At 45.8% G+C, this 19,011-nt stretch overlaps 1 protein-coding gene across 2 annotated transcripts in view; it reads left to right on the top strand.

Annotated features, from left to right (window-relative positions):
• LOC133108220 (coxsackievirus and adenovirus receptor homolog) overlaps nt 1-14,692 on the top strand; it is a 34,002-nt gene extending 19,310 nt beyond the window's left edge. The window contains exons 4-8 of one of the 2 annotated variants that reach the window (XM_061217690.1): nt 1,254-1,409; nt 2,226-2,348; nt 9,759-9,897; nt 10,335-10,365; nt 12,349-12,456. In XM_061217690.1, coding sequence (XP_061073674.1) covers nt 1,254-1,409; nt 2,226-2,348; nt 9,759-9,897; nt 10,335-10,338 — 422 coding nt within the window. In that variant the 3' untranslated portion in view covers nt 10,339-10,365; nt 12,349-12,456. Of the gene's footprint in view, nt 1-1,253; nt 1,410-2,225; nt 2,349-9,758; nt 9,898-10,334; nt 10,366-12,348 lie in introns of both variants that reach the window. The other variant, XM_061217689.1, reaches the window with a different exon arrangement.
• Nucleotides 14,693-19,011: the final 4,319 nt, after the last annotated feature.

A 19,011-nucleotide genomic window follows, 5' to 3' on the forward strand; every position in this document is an offset into this window, starting at 1 on the left:
AGCGCTAATCCCCGTGTTTGTGCTGCTAAGCCCTGGCCCCGGCTGTTTAGACAGCGGCCAAAGCAAACAGCCCTATCAGCACTGGGGTGGAAGGCCACTGCTCTGCGGTCTGGGGGAGGTTGTGTGTTGCTGTGGAGGCTGAGCTGCAGTGTTGGGGCATGATGTCATACACCGCCTGCTGTTCTTCTTCTGGTCTTTTGCACTCGCTCCCATTTTGGGAGCATGCCCAGTTTTCTTCAGTGTGCAATATGGACTTGATTCTCCTGGGTTTTCCATTGGTTTTAATCACTTAGGGTACTTGGGAAAACTAGGAAAAGTTCAACTGGAATCCACTGAAATCAATACTACTGCTACTACCACTGTATTTGTATTTATTTGTACTATGCTCTGGGTGAATATTTGGGTGAGTATATAGTCCGGAAGAAGTTGAATGACCGTCCTGAATTCATACGCTGCCTGGACTTTGCTGCGGACTTTGAACCGCAAGCTAGTTAGTCAGGTTTATTTTATTTTTTTATTGTTTTTTATTTTTATTTTATTGTCCCTGGTTTTGTTATGCCAAAACAGCTATTTGAATTGAAAAATAGTGAAATGGTGTCTAGTAGAAACGTGAGTGGTTTTGTGAATGAGTCTCTTGACCTGCATATCACACCCACTGATCCCCTCCTGCCACGTTGCACATAGATATTAATGTGTGTTTTTGGAAGACATCTCTTGTTGACTTTAGTACATTCAAAATTCCCCAAATGTTTATTTTCTTTTTTTTTGTGACCAAATTTTTTATTCAGTTCAACTGACACCACAGCAGTACGGACACAATACAGAGATACAATAAAACCGTAGCAGTGCTGGTGTCATCGTCTCCCTCCTCCCCATCCTCTCTCCCACCGTCCCCGGACTCCCCTGCCAATACACTGGGCTTATCACCGAGTATATATTGTAGATACAAATAAATAACTAATTCAATCAGTTCATTAACAGGGGAAAATAGATAAACAAATGAAGCCAATCAGCCATAAATGTAGACATAAGTACAGATTAAATTTTCATTATTTTTTACAAAGTCTGAGATTAGGGCTGCATTCATGTGAATTTTACCATCCACAGTGTGTTCCACATTTTACACACTAGACTCAGTGAATTTGAGCTGGTCCACAGTCAGAGTGAGTTTTTCAGCTGGTTTCTCTCTCTCTCCCCCCTCTCTCCCCCCCCCCCCCCCCCCTCACTCTCTCTCTCTCTCTCTCTCTCCACAGTCAGGCCCTCCAGACCACGCTGCATTAAGGAGGGCCAGGCCCAGGAGGGGAAGGACCTGGTCCTGCGGTGCCTGTCTGCGGAGGGGACCCACCCCCTGCAGTACACCTGGGAGAGGACCAGCGACGGCAAGCTGCTCCCCACCAACGCCGTGCTGGGTAAGACCACACAGGGGCAGCTCGTAGCCCGTAGCCTAGCGGTTATGGTACATGACTGGGACCTGCAAGGTCGGTGGTTCAATCCCCGGTGTGGCCATGATAAGATCCACACAGCCGTTGGGCCCTTGAGCAAGGCCCTTAACGCTGCATTGCTCAAGAGGAGGATTGTCTCCTGCTTAGTCTCATCGACTGTATGTCGATTTGAATAAAAGCGTGAGCTAAATAACTGGAATGTAATGTCACACCAGACCTGGGTCAAATGCGTGTTTATTTTATTTAATATGTATTTGACCCAGGTCCGTGCTTTGCAGTGAGCCGTACTCAGGGCTCACTGATATATCAGAATATTTGTATTTAAAAATATATATATATTCTTTTAGTTTTACAGAATACCGTTTTCTAAAATTGCGAGAAAAAAGGGAGTGTGGGGAAACGGGGAGTGTGGAGAAACAGGGTTCAGTGAATCTTTTTCTCAGTGAACACTGAGCACTGTGACTGGAGCACTACCGTTGGCCTGCCTGGTTTATCTCAGAGCGTTTCTGCAGTCTGGGCACTGTGACTGAAGCACTACTGTTGGCCTGCCTGGTTTATCTCAGAGCGTTTCTGCAGTCTGGGCACTGTGACTGAAGCACTACCGTTGGCCTGCCTGGTTTATCTCAGAGCGTTTCTGCAGTCTGGGCACTGTGACTGGAGCACTACCGTTGGCTTGCCTGGTTTATCTCAGAGCGTTTCTGCAGTCTGGGCACTGTGACTGAAGCACTACCGTTGGCCTGCCTGGTTTAACTCAGAGCGTTTCTGCTGTTGCTCCCCCTGCAGACTCTGTCAGCGGCATCATGACCATCAGGAACGCCTCTGCCAGTGCTTCCGGAACATACCGCTGTACCGCCAAGAACCGCGTGGGCGCAGACGAGTGTGTCCTTCACCTGCGCATCACACCCTGTTAGTACCGCCCACTGCTCCTCTTAGCCAATCATCACTCAACATCCATCTGCAGTACTGCCCACTGTTCCTGTTTACCCAACCATCACTCAACATCCACCTGCGCATCACACCCTGTTAGTACCGCCCACTGCTCCTGTTTACCCAATCATCACTCAACATCCATCTGCAGTACTGCCCACTGTTCCTGTTTACCCAACTGTGATGGACGGAGCAAGCAGGCACGAGGACACAAAGTCGAGTGCAAAATTAAGGGTTTTAATTTACCCAAAAATCAGGCAAAAGGTAACAAACCCAATTGTGAATTACAAAAAGATAATAAAAACCATAAATTGTGGGCCCAAACTATATTATAAATAACGGAACAGAAAATAGAACTGAACAGAACAGGAGCCTTTTAGCCAAATGGCAAACTCAAGGTATATAAAGACCTGGCCAGGTACATTTAAACACAGGGGGAATAAAGTAATTAACTTCTACACAAAATATAATTGTATATTCAAATACATCTAACACAAGTAATTACCTTAATAAATAAAGACTTTAACATCTAAATAATTATCAAACGATCTAGTTTTAATACAAAATAAATACAACTAAACAACTGAACTAAGGCCAACCCCCCCTTCAGTCTCCCGGGAGATGGTTCAGTCCACCACCCCCCCTCCGGTATTTAGTAGTGGCCGGAACAGCTGCTCGCTCTTTGGCAGTCAGGAGAGGTGGTGGACGGCTCCCGGTGAGAGACATGTGGAGGAGAAAAGTATGTAAGTTGCAAAGTAAATAACAGCAAAATGATAGACATGTTTAACTAAAATGTGCGCACTCAAATTAGAAACATGTATAATCAGTAATGCTAATAAAGTGTGATCATTTGAAAACAAACTATGTGTCGTGTAGTTATATGGTGGTGATGATATGTGTATTGTGAGTAAACGTGCTACAAACTAAGTGAGGAAATAGGGTGAGAGGTTTTGATACCGACAGGTTAACTAGCAACTATGGACGGCAATTAGTTGCAGCCGTCACACACTCCCCCTCCTCTGGCACCTCGCTGGAACAGCGGGACAGATAGTCAGCTGTCACATTCTCTTTGCCCGGGATGTAGTGGACCTTGAATCTGAAGGGCTGAAGGTCGAGATACCAGCGAGTGATCCTTCCATTTGAGTCCTTCATTCGATCCATCCACTTCAGCGCCTTGTGGTCAGTTTCTAGGGTGAATTCCCGTCCGAGTAGGTAGCATTTCAAAGATTCGATGCCCCATTTCACCGCCAGACATTCTTTCTCAATGGTTGAGTAACGTGTCTCTCTGGGGTACAGCTTTCTACTAATGAAGGCCACGGGGGGTCGGTCATCAGGTGGGCCCTGCAAAAGGACAGCACCTAGACCCCGGTCTGAGGCATCAGTCTGTAGGATAAAAGGTTTAGCAAACTCTGGGCAGTGCAACACAGGATCCTTACTGAGAGCCTGCTGAATGTCTTTAAAGGCTATAACTGCCTCCTCCGTCCACTTCAGCTGACTGGAACGTTTTGGACTGGTCATGTCAGTTAGGAGGGCAGCTCTGCCAGAGAAGTTGGGTACAAACCTGTGGTACCAACCTGCCATACCCAAGAATGATTTCAACTGCCTTCTGGTTTGAGGCAGTGGACACTGTTGGATGGCCTGGACCTTCTGAATACGAGGCTTGACGACACCGTGACCAATGATGCAACCCAGGTACTCTCTCAACTCTGGCAAAGGCACACTTTGAGGGATTGATGGTGAGGCCAGCTTTCTTGAGACACTGGAAGACCATCCTCAGATGTTCTAGGTGATCTTCCCAGGTGGTACTGTAAACAACAATGTCATCAAGATAAGCAGAGGCAAACTCTGACAGCCCACACAGTACCTGGTCCATGAGTCGCTGGAATGTAGCAGGAGCACCATGCAACCCGAACAGCATCACTGTGAAGTGGAACAGGCCCCACTGAGTCCGGAATGCTGTCAGCTCACAGGACTGCTGGAAAAGGGGAACCTGCCAGTAGCCTTTACAGAGGTCAATGGTGGTCAAATATTTGGCTTGGCCTAGACGTTCAATCAGCTCATCAATACGTGGTGTTGGATACGAGTCAAACTTCGAGATTGAATTCAAATGGCGAAAGTCAATACAGAACCTGATCGTTCCATCCCTTTTGGGTACCAGGTCAATGGGGTTGCACCATTCACTTTTTGAAATCTTGATAATGCCAAGTGACAGCATGAGGTCAATCTCCTTCTTCAGGGGCACTAACAGGCGTTCAGGGATCCTGTAACTCATACGTCTAACAGAGGCATTTTCATTTAAGACAATCTCATGTTCAACTAGATTTGTGCGGCCCGGATTCTCCTGGACCACATCAGGTTCACAAAGAGCCCTCACCTGAACCTGCTTTTCTGGCGATCGGTGATGTAAATCAAGGTTAGGAGGGGAGGTAGGCCCAGGTAAATATTTCTCACCAACTTCCTCATCCTCGACACTCCTAATCAGCAACACCTCCATGGGCTGCCTGGGCACCCACTCCTTTCATAGGTTGATGTGCAGGACCCTGGTAGAGCGGCGATGACCTGGAGTGGAGATTTGGTAAGTAGTTGGCCCCAGTTGTTTGGTTACCTCAAAGGGACCTTGCCATTTTGCCAGTAGTTTGCTTTCATCAGTAGGCAGCAGCACCAAGACTTTTTGGCCTGGTTTGAAGCTCTTCTCTCGAGCGGACTGATCATACCATGTCTTCTGATGTTGCTGTGCAGCCGCCATGTTCTCCTGTGCCTGAGCAGACATTTTTTTCAGTTTCTCTCATCTGGATAACATAAGAGACAACGTTATTGGGTTCTTTTACCTCCTGGTCTCCCTCCCAGATCTCCTTAAGGAGGGTAAGAGGCCCCCTTACCTCATGTCCGTAAAGTAACTCAAATGGTGAGTAGCCTGTAGATGCCTGCGGTACTTCTCTGTAAGCAAACAGCAGGTAGGGGAGCCACTGGTCCCAGTCAGAACCAGTGTCACTGACAAATTTACGGAGCATCTGTTTCAAGGTTTGATTGAAACGTTCAGTCAGCCCGTCAGTTTGGGGATGGTAAGGTGTTGTTCTGAGACCTCTGATGCCCAACAGCTGGTACACATCCTTCAGGAGCTGGGACATGAAATTGGTGCCCTGGTCGGTGAGTATTTCACGGGGAAAGCCCACCCTGGAGAAAAACTGTACGAGACAGAATGCAACACACTTTGTTTGACAGATTTGAGGGGGAACACTTCAGGATATTTTGTGGCATAATCAGTGATTACCAACATGAACCGGTTACCAGACTTGCTCTTCTCCAGGGGACCGACAACATCCATCCCAAGCCGTTCAAAGGGGGTCCCTATAACAGGTAATGGCTGAAGGGGAGCTCTGGTGGAGCGTCTACCTGAGGTCAGCTGGCATTGAAGACAACTCCTACAGTGTTCGGCTACATCTTTACGCATGCTAGGCCAGAAAAAATGCCGCAGTATGCGGGCGGTGGTTTTGTGCTTTCCTAGGTGGCCAGCCCAGGGAATGGAATGTCCCAAGGTAAGTATTACTTCTCGGGTTGCTTGCGGAACCACCATCTGCTTAGCAGACTTATTCTGGCGATAAAGGATACCTTGCTGTAGAAAATAATTCTCAGGGCCACTCACAAACTTAGCCTCATCTTCCCCTTTCCCTTTGGCTTTCTCCAAACAGTCAGCTAAGCTGAGATCAGCTTGCTGCAATTCACTGAGGTTAGTGGGAAGTCTGAAACCTAGTGGGAGCTCTGGTGTTTGCTCAGCTTGTGGATGAACTACTGTGCGCTGAAACTTCTCCCTTCTCCTTTGCTTACGAGGCTTGCGTGTTTTACCTGGCTCTGCCTCCACCTCCGCATCATAGAAGGGTAAAGTAGCAAGAGTCTGGTCTGGTTCCTTTGCCTGCTTAGCCTGGGTTCGGGTGAAGGCAGCGTTGCAGGTCTGACGGGGCTGCAGCAAATCAAGGAGAACGGGTAAGTCATGTCCTAATACAACAGGAAAGGGCAAGTTATTAGCCACGCCAACAGTGAGCAGGTAAGTTTGTCCCTGTACTTTGATATACAGATCAGCAGTGGGGTAAGGCTTTTCGTCACCATGCACACAGCATATGGGAACTGTTTCAGTGGAGCGTACAAACCGGGATGGTACATATTGCTGGTGGACAAGGGTTTGAGAGCTCCCAGTGTCGATCAGGGCCCTGAGCTCCTGGCCAGTGATCTCAACTGTAATCTCTCTTACCGGCCGCTCAAGCTTCAGCTCCGGCTCAATCCTGCATCGTGGGACATAGCACATCTGGGTCAACTTGACCGGATTTTTAGGGCACATGGGCTTGGTATGGCCCTCCTGTCCACACAAATAACAGATAGGCACTCTTGGCCTTGAGCTAGAGAAAGTCATTGGTTGGTTCTCCCTTTGAGGAGGCTTACCCACATCTGTGGATGTTCTGGGGTTGGCATACTGAGAGGAGGTTGGTCTCCGGGTGTCTTTAGTCCCCTTCCAGGCCGCCTGGCTCCATGACTGATTTTTCCGGCGGGCAGCCACAAAGATGTCAGCAAGGCCAGCAGCCTCCGCAGACGTAGCAGGATCATGTTCTCTGATCCACACCTGTAGCTCAGGGGACAACATTCTCAAGAATTGTTCTAGTATCATTATTTCCCCAATGTCACTGACAGTTTTGCCTCCAGGCTGAACTCATTTCCCATACAGCTCTTTAAGCCTTACATAAAGCTCTTTTGGGGTTTCATTAAATTGCACCTCCAACGATCGAAATCTTGGTCTGTATGTCTCAGGATTAATCTCAAACTTCTGAAGAATGGCCATTTTAACTCTGTCATAATCAAGTGAATCATCAACATCCATATTTACATAGGCGCTTCTGGCTTTACCGGTGAGCAAAGGTATAAGTCGAAAAGCCCAGTCTGCTTTTGGCCACCGACAGGCCACTGCAATGCGCTCAAAAGTTATTAGAAAATGTTCAATGTCATCTGAATCGGTCAGTTTTTCAAGTTTGGGTTCTTTGGTGAACCAATACTGACCAGACAGGCTGCCATCTTGCTGGCTAGCTCCAGGTACCCAAGCGGCTGGTGCAGGGTCATTTACCTGGTTTGTGGATCCCACCCTTAGAGAACTCTGCTCGGAATTGGGTGGCAAATTGACTGAGGAGGTCCGGGCATGCACCTCCAGCTGGAGGAGACCGAACTGGTGCTGTAGTGCCTTAAACCTCTGCTCTTGCCGTGCGGCTTCTTCCTCCAGTCGGGCCTCCCGGACTTGTTGCTGCCCCATATGGGCCCGCAGGATGCTGGCCACGTCTGCAAGGGTCGGTTCCCTGATGTCCTCATTTTCAGACCCGCTTTCACCTCCAGTTGCTCCATCCGCAGCATCATCTGCCGGAACATCGGCCTGTTGCTCGTTGCCTGCACCTCCTCTATTTCCTCTTCGTCCTCCACGCATCATTTAGAGAGGGGAAGCAGGGGTGAAATGCAAAAAAAAAAAAAAAAAAAATACCTGTGTCCTCTGCTTGCAGATCCCACTTCTCCACCACTTGTGATGGACCGAGCAAGCAGGCACGAGGACACAAAGTCGAGTGCAAAATTAAGGGTTTTAATTTACCCAAAAATCAGGCAAAAGGTAACAAACCCAATTGTGAATTACAAAAAGATAATAAAAACCATAAATTGTGGGCCCAAACTATATTATAAATAACGGAACAGAAAATAGAACTGAACTGAACAGGAGCCGTTTAGCCAAATGGCAAACTCAAGGTATATAAAGACCTGGCCAGGTACATTTAAACACAGGGGGAATAAAGTAATTAACTTCTACACAAAATATAATTGTATATTCAAATACATCTAACACAAGTAATTACCTTAATAAATAAAGACTTTAACATCTAAATAATTATCAAACGATCTAGTTTTAATCCAAAATAAATACAACTAAACAACTGAACTAAGGCCAACCCCCCCTTCAGTCTCCCGGGAGATGGGTCAGTCCACCACCCCCCCTCCGGTATTTAGTAGTGGCCGGAACAGCTGCTCACTCTTTGGCAGTCAGGAGAGGTGGTGGACGGCTCCCGGTGAGAGACATGTATGTAAGTTGCAAAGTAAATAACAGCAAAATGATAGACATGTTTAACTAAAATGTGCGCACTCAAATTAGAAACATGTATAATCAGTAATGCTAATAAAGTGTGATCATTTGAAAACAAACTATGTGTCGTGTAGTTATATGGTGGTGATGATATGTGTATTGTGAGTAAACGTGCTACAAACTAAGTGAGGAAATAGGGTGAGAGGTTTTGATACCGACGGGTTAACTGGCAACTATGGACGGCAATTAGTTGCAGCCGTCACACCAACCATCACTCAACATCCACCTGCGCATCACACCCTGTTAGTACCTCCCTCTGTTCCTCTTTACCCAATCATGCACCTCCACCTCCTGCTTTCCACCAATGACACTGTGCACCTCTTGTCCTCCTTCATCTCATCCTTTCCTTCTATTTCGGGCAAACGCATCACTGAGTCAGTTAATAAAATATGCGGAGATAAACATAAGAGATGGACCTGTGTTAATAAACAGGAAAGGGAAAGCTTAATGATGCTGCTCGCCGTGGGAATAGAGGAAATGAAGCAGTCAGATTGGATCTGTGACACTGTTGTATGTGATGTTGTGATGTGTGGATAAAAGTGTTTGTTCAAATAGTATTGGTGTTGGATTCAAATACTTTTCTGTGCTCCATTGATCTTGCCTGCTGCATTTCAGCCTGAGGAGTGAGGAGGAGCAGATGGGTGGGGTCTACTCTTTTGGGATCATTTCATTTGTTCCAATGCACCAGACAAGCTTAGTGAAATGCAGACTTTGTATTTGAATCCAAAACAAACAGTATTTCAGCTGAGGTCTGGTTGTGGTATTGACAGCAGGGTAATTGTGTTTGTGGTGAGAGCTGATTGGGTGAGCGTGATTGTGTTTGTGGTGAGCGCTGATTGGGTGAGCGTGATTGTGTTTGTGGTGAGAGCTGATTGGGTGAGCGTGATTGTGTTTGTGGTGAGCGCTGATTGGGTGAGCGTGATTGTGTTTGTGGTGAGAGCTGATTGGGTGAGCGTGATTGTGTTTGTGGTGAGAGCTGATTGGGTGAGCGTGATTGTGTTTGTGGTGAGAGCTGATTGGGTGAGCGTGATTGTGTTTGTGGTGAGAGCTGATTGGGTGAGCGTGATTGTGTTTGTGGTGAGAGCTGATTGGGTGAGCGTGATTGTGTTTGTGGTGAGAGATGATTGGGTGGGCGTGATTGTGTTTGTGGTGAGAGCTGATTGGGTGAGCGTGATTGTGTTTGTGGTGAGAGCTGATTGGGTGAGCTGACCCCCCCGTGCGCGTTTCAGCCCCGAACGTGGCCGGCATCATCGCCGGAGCCGTCATCGGAGTTCTGCTGTCCCTCATCCTCATCGCCATCATCCTCTTCTGCTGCTGCCGCGCCCGCAACAGGAAGAAGTACGAGAAGGAGATCGCCTACGAGATCAGGTACGAATGCGAGGGAGAGGGAGGGAGGGCGGGAGGGGGAGAGAGGGACGAAGAGGGGAGAGGGAGAGAGAGTGAATGAGGGAGAGGGAGAGAGAGGAGGAGAGGGAGAGAGGGGGAGAGGAGGAGAGGGGGGAAGAGGGGAGAGAGTGAGGGAGAGGGGGGAAGAGGGGAGAGAGTGAGGGAGAGGGATGGAGAGAGGGAGAGAGAGGAGGAGAGGGAGGGGGACAGGAGGAGAGGGAGGAAGAGGGGGGAGAGGGAGAGAGAGAGGGAGAGAGAGGAGAGGGAGGAAGAGGAGAGGGGGGAGAGAGAGAGAGTGAGGGTGAGGGAGAGAGAGGGGGAGAGGGAGGGGGCGAGGGGGAAGCAAGAGCAGAAGAATAGATGAAGATGGTCTCCACAGGAGTCTGTATTCCTGCCATGACGTTCACATTACCTTACAGGTAGACATGCCGGGGCTCAACCCGTCTGAAGGTAAGGTTGAGCAGACTCACAGCGGATGAATCATACAGCAGTAAAAAAATGAAAAAAGTTTCTGTTGGTATCCCAGCATGGGGCTTGAAATCAGCTGAAAGGAAAAAGCCACTCAAAAGACACAAGCAACTGTAAGCTTTCTTCCGATTGGACAGAAGGAACCTCAGTGTATCCAGGCAGGCCCCCGAGCTGAACGTACAAAGCCCTGGACACATCTGCCATTGGCCCTTCACCCTCAGCGACAGGCTCTGATTGGTCAGCGAGTCAGCGCTGCTCTCATCATAATGAACTCCGTTGGGAGTTGTAGCAGCCTGAGGCAGTGGGGCCCCTGTGTTGTTTGAGCAGCAATGCCCCCAGCCTGGAGCCTCTCGCTGTTTATTCAGCCTGTGTATTCAACGTTCTAGGTCGCTGTTCAAGAACTCCATTGCTTTCAGTTTCCAGTGGTGATCAGCATTACATGTTACATTAGCATTCACATGTTTAGTTAAGAACATTCTGTTCTTGTTGACTTGGGTAATAGTAATGCTTTTTGTTTTCAGCTTGTCTGTCTGTCCGTTGTCTGTCCATTGTCCGTCCATCCCATTGTTGTGAACGCGATACCTCAGGAACACCTGGCGGGAATTTCTTGAAATTTGCCACAAGCGTCCACCTGGACTTGAACTTGAACTGATTAGAATTTGGTGGTCAAAGGTCAAGGTTGCTGTGACCTACCAAAATATGTTTTTGGCCATAACTCAAGAATTCATACGCTAATTATGACAAAATTTCACACAAATGTTTAATAGATGAAGTAATGACATTTCATATCCAAAAGGTCAACTTCACTGTGACATCTTAATGTTGTGCTTACCACTGTAGCTGAGAAAACGATCTTGGGTTATTTTGTTTGTTGATCAGTGATGTAATCATTAGTTGATATTTTAGAGTTAGTATCAAACACTTTTGGTTTGAACATTCTTCAATTGTTCTTGGTTTGACAGAAAAAAATGATGGTGCAAATCAAATAAATTCATACAATGTTGTTGTACGATGTGCAATATAAATGATCAAATATTTTTCTTGGTCTTATCATTCTGCTACTCTATATTCAGGTTCAGGTAATGAGAAATAAATATTTTATCCAACACTTAATGTTGTTTACATTATTCATGAAGTTTAGAAGTGAGTTATTGCTGGACAGACAGGGACTTGACTGGTTGGTAGAGGTATACAACCGCGAGGTGGTTATTTCGCTCTAGTTTATTTTTTCATTTATTGTGGATCATGAAACTTGAATTCAACAAAATTATGTGCCAATAAAGGTTCATGTCAAAGGTAAAAAAAGTATTCATTTCTCCATCTCCCTCCCTCATCTCCCTCTGTCTCTCTACCCCTCCCTCTCTCTCCCTCGCTCTCTCTCTCCCCCTGCTCCTCTCTCCCTCTCTTCCTCCCACCCTCTCTCCTCCCCGCTCTTTCCCTCCTCCCCCCTCCCTCTCTCTGCCTCTCTCCCTCTCTTCCCACTCTCTCTCTCCCCCTCCCTCCTTCTCTCCCCCTCCCTCTCCTCCCCCCCACCCTCTCTCCCTCCCTCCCTCCTCTCTCTTCCCCCTCTCTCTCCCTCCCTCTCCCCCACTCTCTCTCCCTCCCTCCCTCTCTCTCCCTCCCTCTCGCTCTCTCCCCCTCCCTCCCTCTCTCTCCTCTCTCTCCCCCTCCCTTCCCCCTCTCTCTTCCCCTGTCCCTCCCCCTCTCTCTCCCTCCCTGTCCCCCACTCTCTCCCTCTCTTCCCACTCTCTCTCCCTCCCTCCCTCTCTCTCCCTCCCTCTCGCTCTCTCCCCCTCCCTCTCTCTCTCCTCTCTCTCCCCCTCCCTCTCCCACTCTCTCTCTCTCTCCCTCTCCCCCCTCTCTCCCTCTCCCCCACTCTCTCCCTCTCTTCCCACTCTCTCTCCCCCTCCCTCCCTCTCTCTCCCCCTCCCTCTCTCCCTCTCTCCCTCCCCCCCACACACACAGGGAGGACGTCCCTCCCCCCCGGAGTCGGGTGTCGGTGACGCGGAGTCTAACGAGCGGGGCCAGCCAGCGGTCCTCCCTGGGCTCCATGTGCCCCTCCAGCCTGCAGGAGTACGTCCCCAAACCGCAGTACGACCAGGTCCCCACCGAGGACCACGACCGCCCACCGCCCGCCCCCAAAACCACCGGGCCCAACCTAAGCCGCATGGGGGCGGTCGCCGTCATGATCCCCGCCCAGACCCGGGACGGCTCCATCGTCTAACCGCCGGGGGTCCAGTCACAAAGACCCCTTCCTCTGCGCGAATATCCTGCTTCATGAGTCGGACACGACCGTAGAATCTGTGACTGAACCGCAAACACATTCTTGTACATAGGACACTGTACTGTAATGAATAGGGACTGAAAGCCTGAATGCTTTTTTTATTGGTCTGTAGAGAATTTTCCGGAACTGTGAATAGCAGTTGTTTTATTGGCCTGTGAGATGAATTCATGCCAGTCTGGGCGCCGATGGACTTACCCGGACTGGACTACACAGAGTGCTGATGAAAATGAGAGCTTCTCCATATCCATAATGTTACACTGTTCCCCTGTGAACACATTCATCTCTTCAGGGGAACCCTGGCGTAAGATCGAAGGGTTTTTAAGATGTTGTCCGTATGTTATTTTTAACATTAGCTTCAATGTTTTTAAGATCTGATATTCGGAAGTCACATGTGACCTAATCCAACAAGGAGTTATATATATTCTTTGAAACTTTTCACACTGCAGTGAGTTGAGAGAAAGGCATTCAAATCTAATGTGGGATTTAAAATGTATAAAAAATGTACTGCTTTTTAAATATAGAAATATGCAGCTGGACTGTTTCCCAGTCAGTTTTATTTCATCATTAGAGAGAGCTTTTGAATAATCAATCACATTCCCCATGAGTCTTTCCCCGGCTCTTAATCCACTTCTTTGTTTCAGGCAGACGATGCTGGAAGTTTTCAGAGTGCAGAGAGTTTAGGGAGAGGTTCACTTCTCATTCACAACCATACGTTTGAGCTGTGTGAGAGACACTCTTCTCCAGACATTGCCATGATTACAGATTACAATAACTAATTTTAGAAAATGGACGCAGGGTCTGTAGCCTAGTGGCTAAGGTACATGAGTGGGTGCATGTCTTGGCCCTGGAAGGTTGGTGCTTCAAGCCGTGGTGTAGATATGATAAGATCCGTGCAGCTTTTGGGCCCTTGAGCAAGGCCCTTAACCCCACATTGCTCCAGGGGGGACTGTCCCCTGCTTAGTCTCATCAACTGTAAGTCACTTTGGATAAATATGTCAGCTAAATAATATTTATAACAAAAGGTTATATTTTATAGTAAAAATGTTAATTATCTCTAGGTACTGGATTTCAAACTTCTCTCTCCAGGGAAAGGTTTGTGGGTGTTTGTGTACCTGCTGAATAGATCATGGGAGGATGATTGGTGCCAAAAAGTCATTTAAATTTTAATTTTAAAGTCTCATCATCCTCACTCACTCTCAGCTGCACTCAATCCACGTGTTAACTGCTGGTTTCATTAGGCAGGCCTTTGATGACGGCGAACACTCTGATGTGTAATTCTTTCTGACTCGAAACTACAACTACGGTCACAAAACTACGGTTACGTGAAATGTGAAAAGAACCCCTGCCTTGATTGAGCTTGAGGTGACCAGTCTCGGTCAGTGTGTCCTGGGGCCGTTCTGTGCCGGGGAGAGCAATGCTAGCTGTGCCTTAGCACTTTGTCTTGGTCAGCGGAGAGACGTTTCTCACCCAGGGCCCGTGATCTCCAGTTCTCCAGTGTGCTCTCGGGACCCCACTCCCAGCCCGGCTGGAACACGAACGTTCGTTTTGCTGTGACCTGTCCCGTGTGCATCGCCCCCTGTCCGTCAGCGGGCAGTGTTGTGCGTGCAGTATCTACGCTGACGAAGGGCTGTGCAGTCTGCACATGGTCCAGCCCAAATGTGCACTGGCGAAAAATGACTGGAAATACACCTGCTATTTTGTATCCTTTGTTTCATTGTATTTTTCGTATGTAGATAATATTGTGGGCATTTTTTTGGGCCTTTTTCTTTTTTTTACAGTAAGCGATATTACGTCCTGCATGGCGATGAAACTAACATCTTAATAATCACATTTCCTCTCAGGCTTCAGGAGTTTTGTGTGTATATTAGGACTTTACTCTATAAGGATTTGTATATAAGTCCACATCTATTTTCACACTTGTCAGCAATAACCTTTTTAACTAATGTGGTCATGTCAGTGTGTGCTATCTGTGGATGAAATATTAAAAGATTAAATGCCACTGCATGGTTTAGACTTCAAAATGGATGTTTTATTGTTTTCTTATTGGGTCTATACATCATACCATGTTCGATGTTCATAGTCGACTCATAATGGACCTTAAATTAACATATTTTGTTTTTGCTTCTGTCATTTTATTTGCACAGAGAATTTTGTAGTTCCTAACTTTGTAGCTTCTAAGTCAGTCTCAGAGGTACAGTGACCCTGTAATTGTAGACATTTTGACTTCAGTTATTATTGTAACATGTTTTCCCGAATTGAATCCACTGATGATGGGTGATCCTTCAGAAAAGCAGGATCAGTGTCATTGTCTCCAATATCATGCGCACAGCCTGGTGTTAAGATAGCCAACTCATTCACTTCACAACAGAAGTTGTTAAAGATGCCAAACAGTTTAAAATGTGTCATAAGCCCTAATCGAGCTGGATTAGTTTCACAGAGCGAGGTTATGTGATTTAAGTGATTATCGACGGAATGCGTACAAATTGTAGTTTTTCCAAAGAAAAAACACAAGAAATGGCAGGTCAGTAATCTGTGTGCAGATTGTGCTGAATCTGAGCAGTCTTACATATTTCAGTACATTTCTGATTTTTCATCAATGGCTTTAAACATATTTACTTGCATCAACTGTGTTAAAGGAAGTTCATCTGAATTAAAAAAAACCTATTCAGGATTTTTTTTTTTTTTTCACTTTTAGGACAGAAGACTATTCTGATGTAGGCCTGCAATCAGGTGCATAATTATAGGCATCCTTATACATTTGCACAAAAACTCAACTAAAACTAAAAAAAATTCATAAATGTTACTTTCTAACATGAGCAAAGTAATATGCTTTATTACTATTTCAATGCAATCAACCAAAGTAAATATTTCAAATAAATAATTGATTTCCACAAAAAAAGGTTTCATAATTATTAGCAAAGAGGACAGCTGTAAGTCTTCCTATAATTTGTGATATTGGTTGAATTTGTTTTTAACCATTCCTCCATGCAGAACTTTTCAAGATCATTAATATCTTTTGTTTATGGACCCCCCCCCCCCTCCCCCCTTCAGTTAAGAGCATAGGATTTTGATGGGATTTTGGTGGCCATTGCAGAACGTGGATGTTTCCATTTAGATTTTCTGTGTAAAAGATAGCCCTGAGAAGTGAGAATCTGTAACAAATACAACCCTGATCAACTGAACAACGAGCTACGGTCTGTGAGAGTTTATTTCCTTAACGCTGTTAGGATTTTGAGTCCACACACATGAAGACTTGAAGTGACAACCCTCCCATGAGACTTGACATTGATGAAAAGGTTTTACATTTTTGAGACAAAGGGCACCATTAATATACTATTAAAGGTGAAAAAGAAGACATTAATGTGAATGTTTTATGCATTATATTATAAATTCATGAATTAGCTAAAATAGCCCAAACTCTTAGCTCATGTGGTTTAATGAGCTAACGATGAAATAAAATAAAATAAAAAACATCTTAAAATGAAACTAGCTGCTCAGAGACAGAATTGTGAATTTTCCTTGTTGAACCATTTCCACCTTCAAGGAAGAATACACCAACATTTTGGGAAATATACCTTTTTTCTGACACCCCGACAACTTCAGAGTTGCTGTCAGGTGTATTTCTTCACTTTAAATGAGGTAGGCTACTGACTCCCATAGGCTTCCAGTCTTTATGCTAAGCTAACAGGTTATGCTAACATGGAAACTGAGTCAGTGAATGTACAAACTGGGGAAGTCAGAAAAAAGTTTCCAAAAAGTTGGTGTTTTCCATTAAGCCTTTTAAAATGTCCCTGTTTTTCAACAAGCATTGTCAGCGATAGAAGAGGTGATTAAATTTGATCATGGTCAGTTGTTTAACCTGTGCATGACATTAATTTAGACGGCACGGATGGTGCAGTGGGTAGCACTGCCGCCTCACAGCAAGGAGGTCCTGGGTTTGAATCCCCGTCGGCCGGGGCCTCTCTGTGCGGAGTTTGCATGTTCTCCCCGTGTCTGCGTGGGTTTCCTCCCACAGTCCAAAGACATGCACGTTAGGCTGATTGGAGAGTCTAAATTGCCCATAGGTATGAGTGTGTGAGTGAATGGTGCGTGTGCCCTGCGATGGACTGGCGACCTGTCCAGGGTGTATTCCATTCCCAATGTATGCTGGGATAGGCTCCAGCCCCCCTGCGACCCTGTTCAGGATAAGCGGGTTAAGATAATGGATGGATGGATGACATTAATTTATGGAAATAGTGTATATGAATTAAGGTATATGTTTGGGTGGTGCAATGTTTCACATGGCTTCAGGCTTTCGACCATTAGTGGACTGGCACGAGACAAAACAAGCGGAGACAAACTACTGGGCTTAGTTATAACATAAGCAGCCAGTTTCACAGCTTAGTCTGAGACTAAATTCAATTTTGAATGGCGATTCCTCATACAAATATAAATTTAGTCCAGGACTAAGCTTAAACTGTCTGTGAAACCGATCTGAATATTTAGGAATGTGACTAAATATTCAGCAGATTTACTACAAGTAGAATCTCTATCAGAGGTAGCAGTTGAATGGTGGTTATGGTTCTGCTGAAAGTTGATTGTGGATACTTTACAGATTGATTTTAAAAACAGGGTCACCAAAAGAAAAGTGTGCACCATGAGACAGGAATAATAAAGTTGGCAGTTGGTACCATTGTATGCCTGGTGTTTTTAAAGCTATGTAACGTAACTGTCAGTGTTGACACAACAGGTCTCGGGTGCTTTCGCATTTTTGTGTATGTTGAGTCGCTACAATTTTTTAACTGAAACTTTACGTACTTGCTGCCATCTTGGCCAGGTATTTCAAGAAATATATATATTTTTTAAATCTCAATGAGCTTTCCTGATAAAAAACTAAGATACATAATGTATTAATCCATACATAAAATGAACCGACGAGTGGAATATTCAGCAGAATAGTGAATACGGTCTGTTACCATTATACAGTTAAATGCAGAAGTATTGGGGCAATTCGTCCAATTACTTTTGCTCCCTTAAAATGGGGGAATATGTATAAAAAGAGCTGCAATTCCTACATCTATCACCTGATATGGACATGCATAAACTCAAAGCTGACAGTCTGCACTTTAATCTGATATGAATGATTTAATTTAAATTCCAATGAGCTGGAGAAAAAAAGTCTTAACAACACATGTTACGGTCTGAATACTGTTAGATTTAACCATCTAGCAAACTTTTTGTCTGCACCCTAGCTAAGAAATTGAATGGCAGCAAAACATGGGCAAACAAAATTGCACCGAAAATTGTGACCGGAACGTTCTTGATAATTCACAATATGCTCGTACAGGCGCCATCTACTGGCACAACCTGGCCGTTGCATGGATATCTCATTTTGGTTTTGGACCATTTGTACATTTCCAGCACAGCTGCACAGTTTCTATTAGTTAAGCCATGTGATGCCGATGTCCATGTACCGAAAGTAATCATCTTAATGTTTTATCATTAGTGCACGTAGTCCTTTTGGGTTTTTGAGTTCCACGACGACAAAGCTGGACCCCGTTCCAAGAAGCAGGGTTACTGAGTTAGCTGGATAGCTGCACTGAGTAAAACCCGGAACCCTTCTAAATCTTGACAATGGAGTGAAGTAAAAAGCGCTCTTCCGGGTTTCTCAGCTGAGTGACCCTGCTTCATGATATACCCACAGGTTTGTTGGCCAGGTTTCCTTTCAGGGCGAGAAGTTACTCCAAGATTACTCAACTCCAGGTTCTGACAGCCGTGGTGTCTTCATGCGTTTACTACGAACATGCACTACACACAAAATATTTTACCTGCTTCGTTCAGGAAGTAAACTCAGTGAAATAAAGTGGTGTCGTGCATGGCTGGAGTTATGGTCCCTGGTGTTGAGTAGGCCAGGGTTACTCCAACGTCCCCAGAAAAGCACACCCCATTACTTGCAAAAAAAAAAAGAAAAAAAAAAGGTTATTTGTTTCGTCTCCATCGAGGAACCCTTTTTAGTTCTTTGTGGAACTCTATCATGGGTGTGAAGTGTGAACGCTCCCAGACAAGGAACCATTTTGGCCAACAGAGCCCTTCCTTTTGGAGGAAGATTCCTTTCGGAACAAGAGAGTACAAAGAGCCCAGGCTTGGCCAAGCAAAGGCTTCTGGGAAAGGGCCAAACAATACATTACATTACATGAACGGCATTTTGGCAGACGCTCTTATCCACCGACCTTGCGTGTCCCAGTCATGCACCTTAGCCACTACGCTACAGGCCGCCCCATACACAAGTCTAAAATGTATAAAAACGAATTTAAAAACACACAATGTTCTAGAATGTGCACATTTTTAAAAAAGTGCATCATTAC

This window comes from Conger conger, chromosome 13, assembly GCF_963514075.1.
Source record: "Conger conger chromosome 13, fConCon1.1, whole genome shotgun sequence".
NCBI classification, from domain to species: domain Eukaryota; kingdom Metazoa; phylum Chordata; class Actinopteri; order Anguilliformes; family Congridae; genus Conger; species Conger conger.